The 16,024-nt window shown below is 49.8% G+C and overlaps 1 protein-coding gene across 2 annotated transcripts in view; it reads left to right on the top strand.

Moving 5' to 3' along the window:
* LOC119971132 (putative phosphoenolpyruvate synthase) overlaps positions 1 to 16,024 on the top strand; it is a 167,233-nt gene that overhangs the window by 127,939 nt on the left and 23,270 nt on the right. For both annotated transcript variants that reach the window (XM_038806299.1, XM_038806297.1), the window contains exons 28-30: positions 4,080 to 4,142; positions 12,448 to 12,543; positions 14,729 to 14,886. In XM_038806299.1, coding sequence (XP_038662227.1) covers positions 4,080 to 4,142; positions 12,448 to 12,543; positions 14,729 to 14,886 — 317 coding nt within the window. The remainder of the gene's footprint in view (positions 1 to 4,079; positions 4,143 to 12,447; positions 12,544 to 14,728; positions 14,887 to 16,024) is intronic.

Genomic DNA, 16,024 nt, shown 5'->3' with positions numbered 1-16,024 from the left:
TTGATGAGACTACACCTGGAGTACTGTGTGCAGTTTTGGACCCCTTATTTGAGGAGGGATGTAGTTGCATTAGAGGCAGTTCAGAGGAGGTTCACTAAATTGATTCCAGAGATGATGGGCAGCAGGGTAGCATGGTGGTTAGCATAAATGCTTCACAGCTCCAGGGTCCCAGGTTCGAATCCCGGCTGGGCACTGTCTGTGTGGAGTCTGCACGTCCTCCCCCTGTGTGCGTGGGTTTCCTCCGGGTGCTCCGGTTTCCTCCCACAGTCCAAAGATGTGCGGGTTAGGTGGATTGGCCATGCTAAATTGCCCGTAGTGTCCTAATAAATGTAAGGTTAAGGGGGGGGGGTTGTTGGGTTACGGGTATAGGGTGGATATGTGGGTTTGAGTGGAGTGATCATGGCTCGGCACAACATTGAGGGCCGAAGGGCCTGTTCTGTGCTGTACTGTTCTATGTTCTATGAGGGGTTTCTCTTATGAAGAAAAATTGAGCAATTTAGGCCTATGCTCTCTTGAGCTTAGAAGAATGAGAGGAGATCAAATTGAGGTATATGAGATGATAAAAGGTATCGAGAAAGTAGATGTAGAGCGGATGCTTCCTCTTGTGGGGCAATTTAGTGTGAAAACTCATAGTTTTAGGATAAGGGGTAGCAAATTTAAAACAGAGATGGGGAGAAATTACTTCTCTCAAAGAGTCGTGAATCGGTGGAATTCACTACCCCAGAGTGCAGTGGATGCCAGGACATTGAGTACATTTAAGGAGCAGATGGAGCAGATTTTTAATTAGTAATCCTAGAATTTACAGTGCAGAAGGAGGCCATTTGGCCCATCGAGTCTGCACTGGCCCTTGGAAAGAGCACCCCACTTAATCCCACATCTCCACCCTATCCCCATAACCCAGTAACCCCACCTGACCTGTGGACACTAAGGGGAAATTTAGCGTGGCCAATCCACCTAACCTGCACATCTTTGGACTGTGGGAGGAAACGGGAGCGCCCGGAGGAAACCCACGCACACACGGGGAGAACGTGCAGGCTCTCCACAGACAGTGACCCAAGCCGGGAATTGAACCCTGATTCCCTGCTGGGTCACTGTCTGTGTGGAGTCTGCACGTTCCCCCCATGACTTGGTGGGTTTCTTCCGGGTGCTCCGGTTTCCTTCCACTGTCCAAAGATGTGCAGGTTAGGTGGATTGGCCTTGCTTAATTGCCCTTAGTGCCCAAAAAGGTCAGGTGGGGTTACTGGGTTACGGGGATAGGGTGGAAGTAAGGGTTTAAGTGGGTCAGTGCAGACACGATGGGCCGAATGGCCTCCTTCTGCACTGGATGTTCCATGAACCAGGGTCCCTTTGTGAAGCAACAGTGCTACCCACTGTGCTATCGTGGTTATGGAGAATGGGCAGGAAAGTGGTGTTAAGTCTGAGAGGAGATCAGCCATTGAATGGCGGATCGCGCTCAAGGGGCTGGATTGCCCACTGCTGCTCCTAGTTCTTATGTCCTTATGTTTAGCAAAGCCTCAAGTAATAATTCCAAGCTACATAGCTTTATGACTTGTGGCACGGTGGGGAGCATCACGGTCTCCGAAGCAGAAGCTTCGCCTTCGAGTCCCACCCCGGGACTTGACGGTCAAGGAAGACTCCTTCATATGTGGCCAAACAGGTTGACTATCAACTTGAAACACACGCCAGTGGCAGGCGGTAAGAGTGGAAGAATCCTGGTCAGCCACGTGATGGAAAGAAAGTCAGAGCCTCTTCCATCACTATCCATAGCTCCAAGGGAACAACTGCAGGCTGCTTGCATACCTAGTTTTGCTCTTCCTGACCACCTACGAGTTTGCATTGGCATTGGAGTTTGCTCAAATTTCTGCAGACCTTGATGACTGAGCTGCGTTGGGTTTGCCAGGTAAACCTTTACCTGGGAGCTTCCGAGAGAGATTCCCCAGCGTATCTTTGAGGTATTCCCAAAAAACCAAATCTGGGAAGCCAGGAACATATGGGTCGATATTTGAAATTTGGGGCCATAAATTCGACATGGCTAACAAGATGTAGACGAGCTCTCATTTCAGGAGTGGACATCTTGTGGTGTATTGAATAGCATCTCTACCTCTGAGCTTGAAGCTCTGCTTTCCAGTCCCACTCTAGGACTTGATGGCCAAGGAAGGCATGCTCATAACATGGCCAGAAAGGTTTCGTGCCAACCTGCAAATCTTTCCAACGCACACCGGTGGCAGTTGGTAAGAGTGGGAGACATTCCTCGTCAGTCATGTAATAGAATGACTGTTGGACATTGACCGAGATAATCCATAGCTCCAAGCTACAACATGCATGTCGAAATGCCTGGTGCCTCAGCAACTTGAACTCACTGGGCGCGATTCTCCGCTCCCCACACCGGGTGGGAGAATCGCGGGAGGGCCGGGTGACTCACGACACGCCCCCCACGCACCCCCCGCGATTCTCCCACCCCCCGCTCAGAAGAATCGGCGGTCGCCGTTTTTCACAGCGACCGGCGATTCTCTGACCCGGATGGGCCAAGCGGCCTGCCATTCACGACGGCGGCAACCACACCTGGTCGCTGCCATCGTGAACATGGCGCCAAAAGCTGGTTTGAAGCTTGTGGGGGCGGAGAGGGGACTGATCACCACGACCGTGCTCGGGAGGGGGCTGGGCTGTGATCGGTGCCCACCGATCGTCGGCCGGCGTCTCAAAGGGACGCACTCTTTCCCCTCCGCCGCCCCTGCAAGATCAAGCCGCCACGTCTTGCGGGGCAGTGGAGCGGAAGACGGCAACCGCGCATGCGCGGGTTTGAGCCGTCAGCCGTCGTGATGTCAGCCGCGTATGCGCGGGTTGAAGCCAGCCAACCTGCGCATGTGCGGCTGACGTCACTTAGGCGCACCGGCCGCGTTATTCTCGGCGCGCCGCCTTGACGCAAGCGTCAAGGTCCGGCAGCCAAGAATTACGGAGGGCCGCTTCTAGCCCCCGGGTGGGGGTGAATAAGGTGAGAGGAGCGGCCTCCGAGGCCGTCGTGAAACTCGGCCGAGTTCACGACGGCCTTCCCGATTTTTCGCGGGAGCGGAGAATTCCGCCCATTGTAACCTACCACCATAAACATTTCTAGAAGAGTGGACGGATTTCCAACTTGCTCTATGTAATAATCGTCACAAAACCCACGGGAACCACCCGTTTGATCTCCCGTGGCACCCGTGGAATACGAGCTTTCCCACTGGAGCTCATAGAACCAACCCTTAAAAGCCGGCCCGGATTGGGACCGTCATGGTCGGTGGGACCGATGTGCTGTATGCTGCATTGTGACCTTTTCTTTTGGCTGAAAACAAACTGTCGTTTTGATTCACCTTGTCGAGTCTCCTGAGTATTTATCCTGCGATACCCAAAATCTGGGCCAATTAGTTGACTCTTCACAAACTAGAGGATAGTTTGAAACTATGAATGACCAGAATTAGTTACGGAAGACGGACAACCTCTTATTATATTTCTTCACAACTTTGCGTCGAGCAGATTTTTTAAATGTGGAAACATATTTTTGTGGAACTACAGGACACCAGTCATATGATTTGTGCTGTAAATGTTTTTAAATTGCTACATATCCCTGACCTGCTCTGGATCATGGAAGGAAAAAGATCAACATTTTTTCGAAGTTAGTAAGCTAAATTTCCTATCATCTTGTTGACCCTGGGTGTACCAACAATGATGATGTTTGAAACTATTCTGTTTTTGCAATTGATGTATCATTGCTAAGATTTGAAGATTCCTGTTTTACACTGAATGTATCAAATGTAATATCCTGTATTCCTTTTCCATGTTTCCACATTTGTCTACTTCGTTTCTAATTTTTTAAACATAGAAACGTTGAACATAGGTGCAGGAGTAGGCCATTCGGCCCTATGAGCCTGCATTGCCATTTAATATGACCATGGCTGATCATGCAAATTCAGTATCCCAACTCCACGAGAATGGAGACAAACGGGGTAACTTTCCCCCAGTAAAATTACCCCCAGAGAGTTTAGTTTTTGAGTTTCATTTTTTTTTTCTTTCCTTGTGGTTTCAATACTCTCCTTTTACTTTAGGCAATTGCAGAAGCAATCCGAACCCAGGACCAGTGTACCGAATTTCTGCGGCTGGATGCCAAGGTAAAGAGCAACTCTGGAGACCGGATAACAGGCAGCTTGGGAATGTGATGGATTAATAATAATAACTGAATTTTGGTAGCTTCAGTTAAAAGCTGATCACACAAGCTGGTTGAGTTTTCAACAGGGTGTATAATGGTATGTGCAATGGGCAGGGTCTATAACATACAGGGTAAAAAACAGGTGGTGTCAATGTATTTAACAGGCAGGTAATAACGGATAGTGTATAACAGATAGTGTATAACAGGCAGGGTATATAGAGGCAGGGTATATACAGGCAGCGTATGTACAGGCAAGGTGTATAACAGGTGGGGTAGAACTGGCACGATGTAATGCAGGGTATAAACAAGCAGAGTGTAAATGTCAACGTGCGTCCAAAATTTTGTGAGAATTGGAAAACGAGATTCTCGCCGGCAAGATCTGATTTTCCACGCCCTTTACCAATGACGTAACTGGGTGGGAGCCTCATTTAAATGCGTTTTAATCAATTTTAATATAATTTGATGGATTCCCCCCCATATGTTTCTCCCACAATAAAGCGGGCAGCCTGATAGTGGCTGGGCCCACCTTCCCCACCAAAATCCCCTCCCACACAACACAATCAAGCTCCCCCACAGCTGCGCAATTCAGCTGCACCCATATTTTCTGGGTCCCCTCCCCCAGTGTGGGGGTGACCTAACCATTCTCCCCCCCCCCCCCACACCTGAGACCCCCTAATTAACAAAACAACCCAGTGACCTCTTAATTAAAGAGAGCCCCCAAAGACCCCCCAAAGAACCCTGTCTGGAAGCTAAAGAACAGTCCCGACAGAGGAAGTGAAAAAAAATCACTGCTTTAAAACTCACCTGTGCAATACACCGGCTGGCACAGGCAGTGGAAGCAGCACCTGTCAATTCCTGCAAGGAGAAAACCAGTTAGCTGGGTGTTGACCCCCCCCCCCCCCCCCAGAATTTATAGCGACAAACCAATCATTCATTTCTCTTTGATATTGATTTTACTAGGCTGTGATTAACAACTTCCATACACCCCCAGATGTCTGCACTGGTCCAGTCATCTCCCTTCATGTTTGAATGACTTTGAAGTAGCCAGCTAAGAAACTAACAGAAAGCACCGAGCTCTCTTTGATGTGGTCCAGGAGCTGTCAATCAAAGCTTGATGTTCATAAACATTGCGGTTAGTTCCCGATGCGGCAGAGGATCCAGCCCCATGCCTCAGGATTTTTTCTGCACTGAGTGCGATAACATCTGGAGAGGAAACGCAGATGTCCAGCTGGAGAGCTGCACACCAGTATTCTTTGCTTCAGCCAGCACTGTGCCCAGAGTGCAAAGTTCCACTCATGTTGTATGCTCTCACCATTGGTGCTAAGCGTAGAGAAGCTGAACTAGCAGTCCTTAAAGGGACCATTGCAGGACGCTCAGACACCAGGGCCGGGATTCTCCCCTACCCGGCGGGATGGAGTGGCGTGAAGTCCTAACCTTTTTTTTTTATAAATTTAGATTAGCCAATTATTTTTTCCAATTAAGGGGCAATTTAGCGTGGCCAATCCACCTACTCTGCACATTTTTGGGTTGTGGGGGCGAAACCCACGCAGACACGGGGAGAATGTGTAAACTCCACACGGACAGTGACCCAGAGCCAGGATCGAACCTGGGACCTCAGCGCCGTGAGGCGGTTGTGCTAACCACTAGGCTACCGTGCTGCCCTGTGAAGCCCTAACCTTGAGGGGCCAGGCGGCGCCGGAGTGGTTGGTGTCCCGCCGACCGGCAGAAAAGGCATTTGGCGCCACGCCAGCCGGGGCCGAAGGGACTTCGTCGACCAGCAGAAGTTCGCGCATGCACCGGAGCATCAGCGGCTGCTGACGTCATCCCCGTGCATGCGCAGGGGAGGGGGTCACTTGCGCGTCTGCCATGTTGAAGACTATGGCAAACGCGAAAGGAAAAGAGTGTCCCCACGGCACAAGCCCGCCCGCCGATCGGTGGGCCCCAATCGTGGGCCAGGCCACCGTGGGGGCACCGTGGGGGCACCGGGGGGGAATCCAGCCCCCCAGGTGACTGACCACTTTGTTTCTCCCCAGACCATTGTTGGCTTAGGAGGAACATGAATATGCCCTCCAAGCCAGTAGCTAGCTACAAACCAATCTGCTTCCATACCTCCCCATGTTCTGTCATTTAATGCTTCCTGAACCCATTGCTCCTGGCTTGACTTCACGGAGGGGTTCACAGATTCACCCCCTCCCCCCAGTTGTAAACATATTGGTCAAGACCCTTTAAATGACTCCGTCCTCATGCCAAAAGTAACGGGAAAGGGCTTGCAGGCAGTCTGCCCAGGAATCTCTCATCAACAGAATACTAGGATTGCAATGGTGCTTCCTCGAGGGAATGGCAGTGGTTCTCTGGAGTATGAAGCTGCCGTTCTCCTTCAGGTTGTCAGCATTCCTTCTCCCACCACTGACATTCCACCAGTGCACTTGCTGTTGTCTGTCAACTCACCAGTTCAGACTGCTGCCTCCCATTCTCGGGTGGTACAGCCAGCAGTCAGGCCTACTACATGCAGAGCTGTTCAAGAGCATCTTACCAGAGCCGCGAAAATGCAGGTGGGAAAAAAGTCACCACCTGCCACTCACCTGCACAGAGAGACAAAAAGGATTGCATTTATATAGCACCATTCATGATCATGGAATGTCCCCAAAGTTCTTCATAGCCAATTAAGTACTTTTGAAGGGTAGTCACTGCTGTAATGTAGGAAATAAAACTGGATTGTGCACAGCAGGAGCCCACAAATAGCAACGCAGAAATGACCAGATAATGTGCTGACTTGGGAATATATATTGGCCAGGACACCAGAGATAACCTGCAGAATTCTCCATAGGCGGGATCCTCCCCACTGCTGGCAGAGCACCCACGCACACGGGATTCCCAGCGGCATGGGGTGGCCACAACGGGAAATCCCATCGGCATGTTTCCAGACCGGAGGATCCTGCTGCCGGCGAGGGTGCACCGTGCAGGAAAACGCAGCTGGCGGGCTGGAGAGTCCTACCCAACATCTCTTGCTCTTTTCTGATGTTGTGGAATGGGAACTTTTACATAATAATAATAATAATCTTTTTAAGTGTCACAAGCAGGCTTACATTATCACTGCAATGAAATTACTTTGAAAATCCCCTAGTCGCCACTTTCCAGCACTTGTTCGGATACACTGAGGGAGAATTCAGAATGTCCAAATTACCTAACCTGCACGTCTTTGGACTGTGGGAGGAAATCGGAGCGCCCGGAGGAAACCCACGCAGACACAGGGAGAACTTGCAGACTGCACACAGACAGTGACCCAAGCAGGAATCGAATCCGGGTCCCTGGCACTGTGAAGCAACAGTGCTAACCACTGTGCTACCGTGCTGCCCGTACAATTAAATGAGACAGCAGACGGGGCCTTAATTTCACATATTACCTGAAAGATGTGGGACTGGATTCTCCGATTCTGGGGCTATGTCCCCACACTGGCGTGGGAATGGTGGCGTTTTACACCAGAAAAACTGGCGCAAAACGGCCACCGATTACCCATTTTGCTGGGGGCTAGCAGGACGGCAGTGTAGAGCACCTGGCTCTAGCTGCCGATACGCCTTGGAGAATTGCCGGGTCCGTGGCCACGCATGCGCACAATGGCGGCCTGCAGCGGCTGCGCCGTGCTACATGGCGGCGGCTGCTCCTGCGAAATAGTCCACCCACTTCGACCGGCTCGCCCGCCCCGGACTACCCCACAGTGCCCCCCCTGCCCACGGATCGGCCCTCCCCCGACTGAGACTGAGCCCGCTGCCACCACGCCGAGTTCCCAACGGGTGAGACCACACGTGTCCCACGCCGTCGGGAACTCGGCCAGTCGGGGGTGGAGCATCGGGTGGCGGGCCTCAGGCAATGTCCCGAAATCGGATTCTCCGGCCGGTTGCCGAACGCGATTTTGGCGTCGCCGACCGGAGTATACAGCCCGCCACCTTTGACAGTGGAGCATTCTCTCACCGGAATGGAAATTTGTGCCCCATATGGCTTGAATTTGATTGACCTTGTCCCCATTTAAAAACAAAAATTTGATATTGGACATATGCAGGTGGATAAAATGTATTTTCCTGTTTAAAAGTCTCCATTTCCACCTCCTAGCCATACAGGTTTCAGTGATGAGGGTTGGCACACAGAATCTTGTGTTTGTGCATTCAGTTCCAGCTTTAAACTCGAATGCTGATCTGTGCTCTTTCTCACGAGAAGAGGAAGGAGGTGGGGAGAGGAAGGAAAAGTCTTAATTCACTCAACCACATCTGCTACCAGATGACTGCATTTGGTATTGACAGTGGTCTAATCAAGTAGAGAGAGCAGACGCTGATTATTCTGTGCATACCACTTAAAGGAAATGTGTGGTGATGAACAACTCCTCAGTCAACACGAACAGAGATATTAAAATAAAGAGGAAACATGCAATAAGAAGAAATTGTTTCAGTTGTAGTGAAAAGAAGTCCTGTAGCTGCGATGTGAGTTAGTCCTTAATACTGTCTATTAAATTGTCAAGTAATGAGTGCAGATTAAATCAAACTTTAATCGGCACATAGGCCTAAATTTTCAGGTACCAGCTGCTGTGGGAATCGTTGCAGGTGGGACGGTAGATTTGATGGACCAGGAAAAGAGGCCTGTTGACGGTACCGAAAAATCCCGGCCATAGTTTCTATCAAAGCAGGCCTGCAAATTTCTTTCCTCATTCATAATATCATTATGATGAATCACAGTAGCGTAATTCACACTGTACTACACATATACTATGTCTCTGTAAGCTCGGCACACGTGCAGTTGCGCTGCTGTGCCACTAGGGGGAGATGCACTGGGAGTGTACGGGAGTTTGTACTGGGCTCCACCCTTGGCTCCACCCACGGCTCCTCCCCCCTAACCGGTAGTATAAAGGTTGATGATGAGAGCCTGCCTGCCAGTTCATCTGGAGTTCATCGAGTCACAGGCTGGCTCTGTTGTAAGATGATTAAAACCACTGTTCACTTCTAACCACGTGTCGCGTGAATTGATGGTCTCATCAATTTAATCGTCTTACAACAGAGCCTGCCTGTGACACGATGCACTCCAGATGGCTCTAGATCGGTTGCCTTCATGTTTGACAACTCGCAAAGGGGCAAAATTAAAAATGACAAAATTCTGAGGCGGAGGATCGAACTCTCCACCTACAATTACGTATTATGTATCAATCGGGGAAGCTCAACGAGCCCCCAGATGCCCTGTCCCGCGGAATGTATGCCAGCGCACAGAGCGACCGCTTAAAAACCGTCCACAATGACCTCTGCCACCCGGGGGTCACCCGGCTCGCCCACTACATTAAAGCCCGAAATCTGCCTTTCTCCACCGAGGAGGTAAAAGCCATCACCAGGGATTGCCCGATCTGCACGGAGTGCAAACCGCACTTCTACAGACCAGACAGGGCCCACCTGGTCAAGGCTTCTAGGCCCTTTGAATGCCTCCGTATCGATTTCAAAGGGCCACTCCCCTCGACTAACAGGAATGTGTACTTCCTGAATGTCATAGACGAGTTCTCCCATTTTCCCTTTCCTATCCCATGCCCCGATATGACCTCCAACACAGTCATCAGGGCCCTGCATAGTATCTTCACCCAGTTTGGTTTCCCCAGCTATGTACACAGCGACAGGGGTTTGTCCTTTTTGAGCGACAAGCTGCGTCAGTACCTGCTCGACAAGGGCATTGCCTCGAGCAGGACTACCAGTTATAACCCCAGGGGAAACGGGCAGGTGGAGAGGGAGAATGCGACGGTCTGGAAGAACGTCCTACTGACCCTCCGGTCCAGGAATGTCCCGATCTCCCATTGGCAAGAAGTCCTCCCCGACGCGCTCCACGCTATTAGGTCCCTCTTATGTACCGCTACCAACCAGACCCCTCACGAGCGGCTCTTTATTTTTTCCAGGGGCACTACCACGGGGTTTTCGCTCCCGGCATGGTGGAAGACACCGGGCCCAGTACTCCTCCGGAAGCACATCAGGGCGCACAAAACTGACCCACTCGTAGAGAAAGTGCTCCTACTGCATTCAAACCCCCAGTACGCCTTCGGAGAGTTCCCTGACGGCCGTCAGGACACTGTATCCCTCCGGGACCTAGCACCTGCAGGATCCAACCCCCCTACTACCACCGCTGAGGTACCCCTCACACTACATCCCACCCAACTCGCCCCCCCCCCCCGCACCCACCAGTTTGCTACATTTTTTTTGCGCGCCCGCGCCAGCTAGCTCCCAGCGCCCCCAGTCCCCAGTCGAACCAGATGGGTACGAAGCTCGGGCGGAATCACCCCCGGAGTCCGCCATCGTACCCCAACTGACGGTGCTCATCCAGCCACCAGGAGGGGCTGCAACCCCGGTGCTCCACCGATCACAGCGGACAACTCGGCCACCAGACAGACTCAATCTGTAAGCCACCTCCCCGTCAGACTTGATTTTTTACAGGGGGTGAATGTGGTGAATCACATAGTAGCGTAATTCACACTGTATTACACATGTTGTACTATATCTCTGTAAGCTCGGCACATGAGCAGTTGCGCTGCTCTGCCACTAGGGGGAGATGCACTGGGAGTGTACGGGAGTTTGTACTGGGCTCCACCCTTGGCTCCACCCACGGCTCCCCTAACCGGAAGTATAAAGGTTGATGCTGAGAGCCTGCCTGCCAGTTCACCTGGAGTTCATCTTGTCACAGGCAGGCTCTGTTGTAAGACGATTAAAACCACTGTTCACTTCTAACCACGTGTCGTGTGAATTGATGGTCTCATCAATAATAAAGTGGAAACAGAATTTGTATGGAATATTCTAGATTGTACTTTTAAAAACATAGCAGTGAGACAGAAAGTACTAAATTGTTCAATTGCCATGGAATTCTGAGAATCCTGCCTGTTTTTCTACAGAGCACCTTCATACAAAGTTTAGTTTTGGCCTTAATTCCCTCAGGTCCTTTCAAAATGCCACACTGCTGCAGTTGCGAGGTAACCACATCTTGTGGCGTGCTTTTTTAAAAAATTCTTCACAGAATGTAGACCTTGCTGGCTAGGCCAGCATTTTTTACCCATCCCTATTGCCCTTGAGAAGGTGGTAGTGGCCTGCCTTCTCAAACCGCTGCAGTCCATGTGGCGTAGGGAAACTCACAGCGCCGTTAGGGGGGTCGGGGTTCCAGGAGTTTGACCTGCGGCAGTGAAGAAACAATGGTATACTTCCAACTCATGATGGTGTGTGGAGGGGAACGTGCAGCTGGTCATGTTTCTGTGCATCTACAGCTCTTTACCTTCCAGATGGTAGAGGTCATGGATTTGGAAGGTGTTATCGAAGGAGCCTTGGTGAGTTTCTGCAGTGCGCCTTGTATATGATACACAGTACTGCCAATGTGCGTCAGTGGTGAAGAAAGTGAATGTTTACAGTGATAGCTGGGATACCTATCATGTGGGCTGATTTATCCTGAATGGCTCCTCGCTTCTTGGTTGGTGTTGGAGCTGCACTCATCCTGGCAAGAGGGGAGTATTCAATTACACTCCTGACCCATGCCTTGTAGATAGTGGATAGACTTTGGTGAGTCAGGAGGTTAGTTACTCGCTGCGGAGTTCCTAGTATCTGACCTGCTCTTATATCCACAGTATTTATATGGCTAGTCCATTTGAGTTTCTGATCAATGGTACCCCGCTCTGATGTTGATAGTTGAGGATTCAGTGACAGTAATCTCATAGAAACCTATAAAATCCTAACAGGACTAGACAAGGGAGATGCAGAAAGGATGTTCCTGATGGTGGGAGTCTCCAGAACCAGGGCTAACAGTCTGAGTATACGGGGTAGACTGTTTTGGACAGAGATGAGGAGAAATTTCTTCACCCCTTCACAGAAATTCGCTGCAACAGAAAGTAGTTGAGGCCAAAACATTGAATGTTTTCAAGAAGCAGTTAGATATAGCACTTGAGGCAAAGGGGATCAAAGGATATGGAGGGGAAGGAGGGATCAGGCTTTTGAGTTGGCTGATCAGCCATGATCATGATGAATGACGAAGCAGGCTCGAAGGGCCGAATGGCCTTCTCATGCTCCTATTCTCTATGTTTCTATTCAATGCCATTGAATGTCAAGGGGCGATGATTAGATTCTCATTTGTTGGAGATTGACATTGCCTGGCACTAGTGTTGCACTTATCAGGAAATTTATTTTAATGCATGGTTGATTGCAATTAAGTATTTAAAACATTAAATGTGTTGAAAAGTACTTGGGGTCAAATTGTTGCAACCTTTCTTTAACTAGACTGCCGTATCTTGGCTGCTGTCTCAGAAGAGTGGAGAAGCCGGTCAGAAGTTCCAAAGCTTCCTACAGAAACATGGTTTCCGCTGCCTCAGAGAGGTAAGTATCTGGTTACTAACGGGTACACTTTATGTTGTCTGATAAAAGTATTGGGTTTAAGAGTGTTTGGAAAGATTCATTATCACATACGCAAGAAGGTTAAAATTTTATCTTCAGAAAATGCTGGAAATGTTCAGCAGAATCTGTGGAAAGAGAAACAAAGAGTTAACGTTTCAGCTCTGTGACCTTTCATTGGAACTGACGTTCTGATGAAAGGTCGCAGACATGAAAAGTTAACTCTTTATTTCTCCCTCCACAGACACTGCCAAACCTGCCAAGCATTTCCAGAATTTTCTGTTTTGATTTGAGACTTCCAACATCCGCAGTACTTTTCTTTGTAATGGTTTTTTATCTTTTCCGGTGTTCAACTTTGTATTTTGGGTAATTTTTTTTAAAAATGGATGTGAGTTGCCATAAAATTCAGACCTGCTAAGATGAAACTTGTGTGATGCTTAAACCTCTGCATAGACACGTTGGGGTGAAGGATCTCTTTTGGTGCATCTAATTCTATGCAAGTTGGCTCAGTAAGTTACCAGCTGGATGAAGGTTTGCAGTTCACACACGGCAATCTCGATGTGAGAAATGGGCGGCACAGTGGTTAGCACTGCTGCCTCACAGCGCCATGGACCCAGGTTCAATTCCGACTTGGGTCCCTGTCTGTGTGGAGTTTGTACATTCTCCCCTTGTCTGCGTGGGTTTCCTCCGGGGGCTCCGGTTTCCTCTCGCAGTCCAAAGATGTGCAGGTTAGGTGGATTAGCCATGATAAATTGTCCCTTAGCGTTCAGAGATGTGCATCTTAGGTTATGGGGTTACAGGAATAGGGGGGAAGTGGGTACGGGTAGAGTGCGCATTTGAAGGGTTGGTGCAGAGTCGATGGGACAAATGGCCTCCTTCTGCACTGTAGGGATTCTATGATAAATACCCATCAGAATTTGTCAAGATTCAAAATTGGCAATGTCTGATTGCAGAGCTCCTGGTGAATGTGAAATGTCTTTGTTCTCCATGCTGCTAACATTCGTTCTCACGCGTTAGCACACTCTCATCAATATGACACAATGTTGTACAACTTTGCAAAAATTCCTGAAAAGTGACATTTGTAGTCAGTCAAAAAAGGGAGGTGAAATATTACGCCTGTTCATTTAGGCTCGAGAATTGCTTTAAATTGGGCCCTATGGCTGAAATAGCTGAGCTGCCAGCATTGTTCATGATCCCATTCACAGCACACTTAACAGTGGGGAGGATCGTAGATGTCATCAGCTGCCAGGGCCATGTAGAAAAGTCTCTCAACCCACTGAATCCCCCCATTCGGCCCATCGAGTCTGCACTGACCCTCTGAGACAGCTCTCTACCTTGGCCCACGCGCCAACCCTATAAGAGACCCTACACATCTTTGGACAATAAGGGGCAATTTAGCATGAGGCCAATCCACCTAATCTGCACATCTTTGGACTGTGGGAGGAAACTGGAGCACCAGGAGGAAGCCAACGGGGAGAACGTGCAAACTCCACACAGACAGTCACCTGAGGCCGGAACTGAATTCAGGTCCCTAGCGCTGTGAGGCAGCAATACTAACAACTGTGCCACCGTGCCACCCGGGAGACAAGTATAGCACCAAATATCCAGGCATTAAAGTCACTCATTTTGAACAAAGAGGACATTCTGCGGATTGTGCTGCTGCATTTTCAAAAATTGATCAGAAACAATGGAAATCTGAGCTATCTTCCCTGAGATTGGAGCTGACATTTAACTGATCCAGGTTTAAGTGAGGAATCTCAGATCACAGAAGGCATTAAGTAAAAAAAAATTATTTAAGTGATGAACGTTAACAGGCTACATGATAACCACGGTCTCATCTCGCATGACCTGATTCAACTCTGTGTCTCCATTGATGAAATCTTTATTACAGAAACAGGCCTTTCAGCCTAACAGGGCAATGCCAGTGTTTATGCCTCACATGAGCCTCCTTTATGCAATCTCATCCTGTCTCCATATCCTTCCTTCTCAAGTACTTATCTGCTGTTTCCACATCAATGCATCTGTGCTAATCGCCTTAGTTACTTCATGTGGTGGTAGCAAGTTCCACACTGTAATCACTCTCTGCTGATCATATTTCAAGTGGTCATGACACCGACCCTCAAATATGCACATTAACAAATAAATACATATCTGTCTTTTGTTTTGGCAGGCTGAATTGCATGAAAAGTCATGGACAAGTGATCCGACAAAGCTACTCCCAGCAATCCAGATAGCTTTGCAGAGCAAAAAGTTGGTTGTTAAAAAAGTGGAAATGTCTCCAGAGAAGGCGATTGATTCCCTAAAATCATCTGTTACATGGATTCGAAAGTATGTAAAATTATCACCGACATCTTACTGCAATACGATATGATAGTTTTCGATAACGTGGCCCCTCACTGACAGAAGCCGGGCAAATTGTAATGGGGCATAAAGAAATGGCAGAAGAATTCAACACATACTTTGGTTCTGTCAACACAAAGGGGACACAAATAACCTCTCAGAAATGTTGGGGAATCAAGGACCGAGTGAGAGGGCGGAATTGTAGGAAATCAGTATTCATTAAAAAAAATGGCTCTGGGGATATTAATGGCTTACAAATCACCAGGACCCGATAACCTACATCCCAGAGTATTGAAGGAAGAGGCTCGAGAAACATTGAATGCATTGGTGGTCATCTTTCAAAATTCTATAGACTCTGCAGCACCTCCTACAGATTGGAGGGTGGCAAATGTAATCTCACTATTTATAAAGGGAGGGAGAGAAAAATGATGAATTACAGACCGGTTAGCCTGACAGCAGTAGTGGGGAAGATGCTAGAGTCTGTTATAAAAGACGTAGGGCGGGATTCTCCCATACCCGGCGGGTATCCTCTGCACCTTCAGGGGCTAGGCCCACCCCGGAGTGGTTGGCGCCGCGCCAGCCGAGGCCGAAGGGACTCCACCGGCCGGCGAGGGTCCACGCATGCGCGGGAGCGTCAGCGGCTGCTGACGTCATACATGCGCATGCGTAGGGGGGGTTCACCTACGCTTTGGCCATCGTGGATGCTTATACGGACGGCGCGTAGGAAAAGAGTACCCGACAGCACAGGCATGCCTGCGGATCGGTGGGCCCAGGGCCAGATCGCCCCGTGCCCCCCCCCCTCCCCCCAGGACCCCGGAGCCCGCCCGCGCTGACAGGTCCCGCCGCTAAGGGACCCAGTCCAATTTACGCCGGTGGGACCTGCATAGAACGAGTGAGACTTCGGCCCATTGCGGGCCGGAGAACAACGGGGGGGGGGGGGGGCGCTGCAAGCAGCCGCCGACTGACGCAGCGCGATTCTTGCCCCCGCCAATTCTCCGCCGCTGGAGAATCCGGTGGCCGGCGGGGGCAGGATTCACGCCGTTCCCTGCCGATTCTCCGGCCCGGCGGGGGGTCGGAGGATCCCGCCTGTGATAACAGAACATTTGGAAAGTATTAACGGGATTGG

The sequence above is a fragment of the Scyliorhinus canicula genome, chromosome 9, assembly GCF_902713615.1.
Source record: "Scyliorhinus canicula chromosome 9, sScyCan1.1, whole genome shotgun sequence".
NCBI classification, from domain to species: Eukaryota; Metazoa; Chordata; class Chondrichthyes; order Carcharhiniformes; family Scyliorhinidae; genus Scyliorhinus; species Scyliorhinus canicula.
The sequence above is the reverse complement of the archived record's forward strand: the minus strand, read 5'-3'. Positions and strand labels throughout refer to the sequence as shown.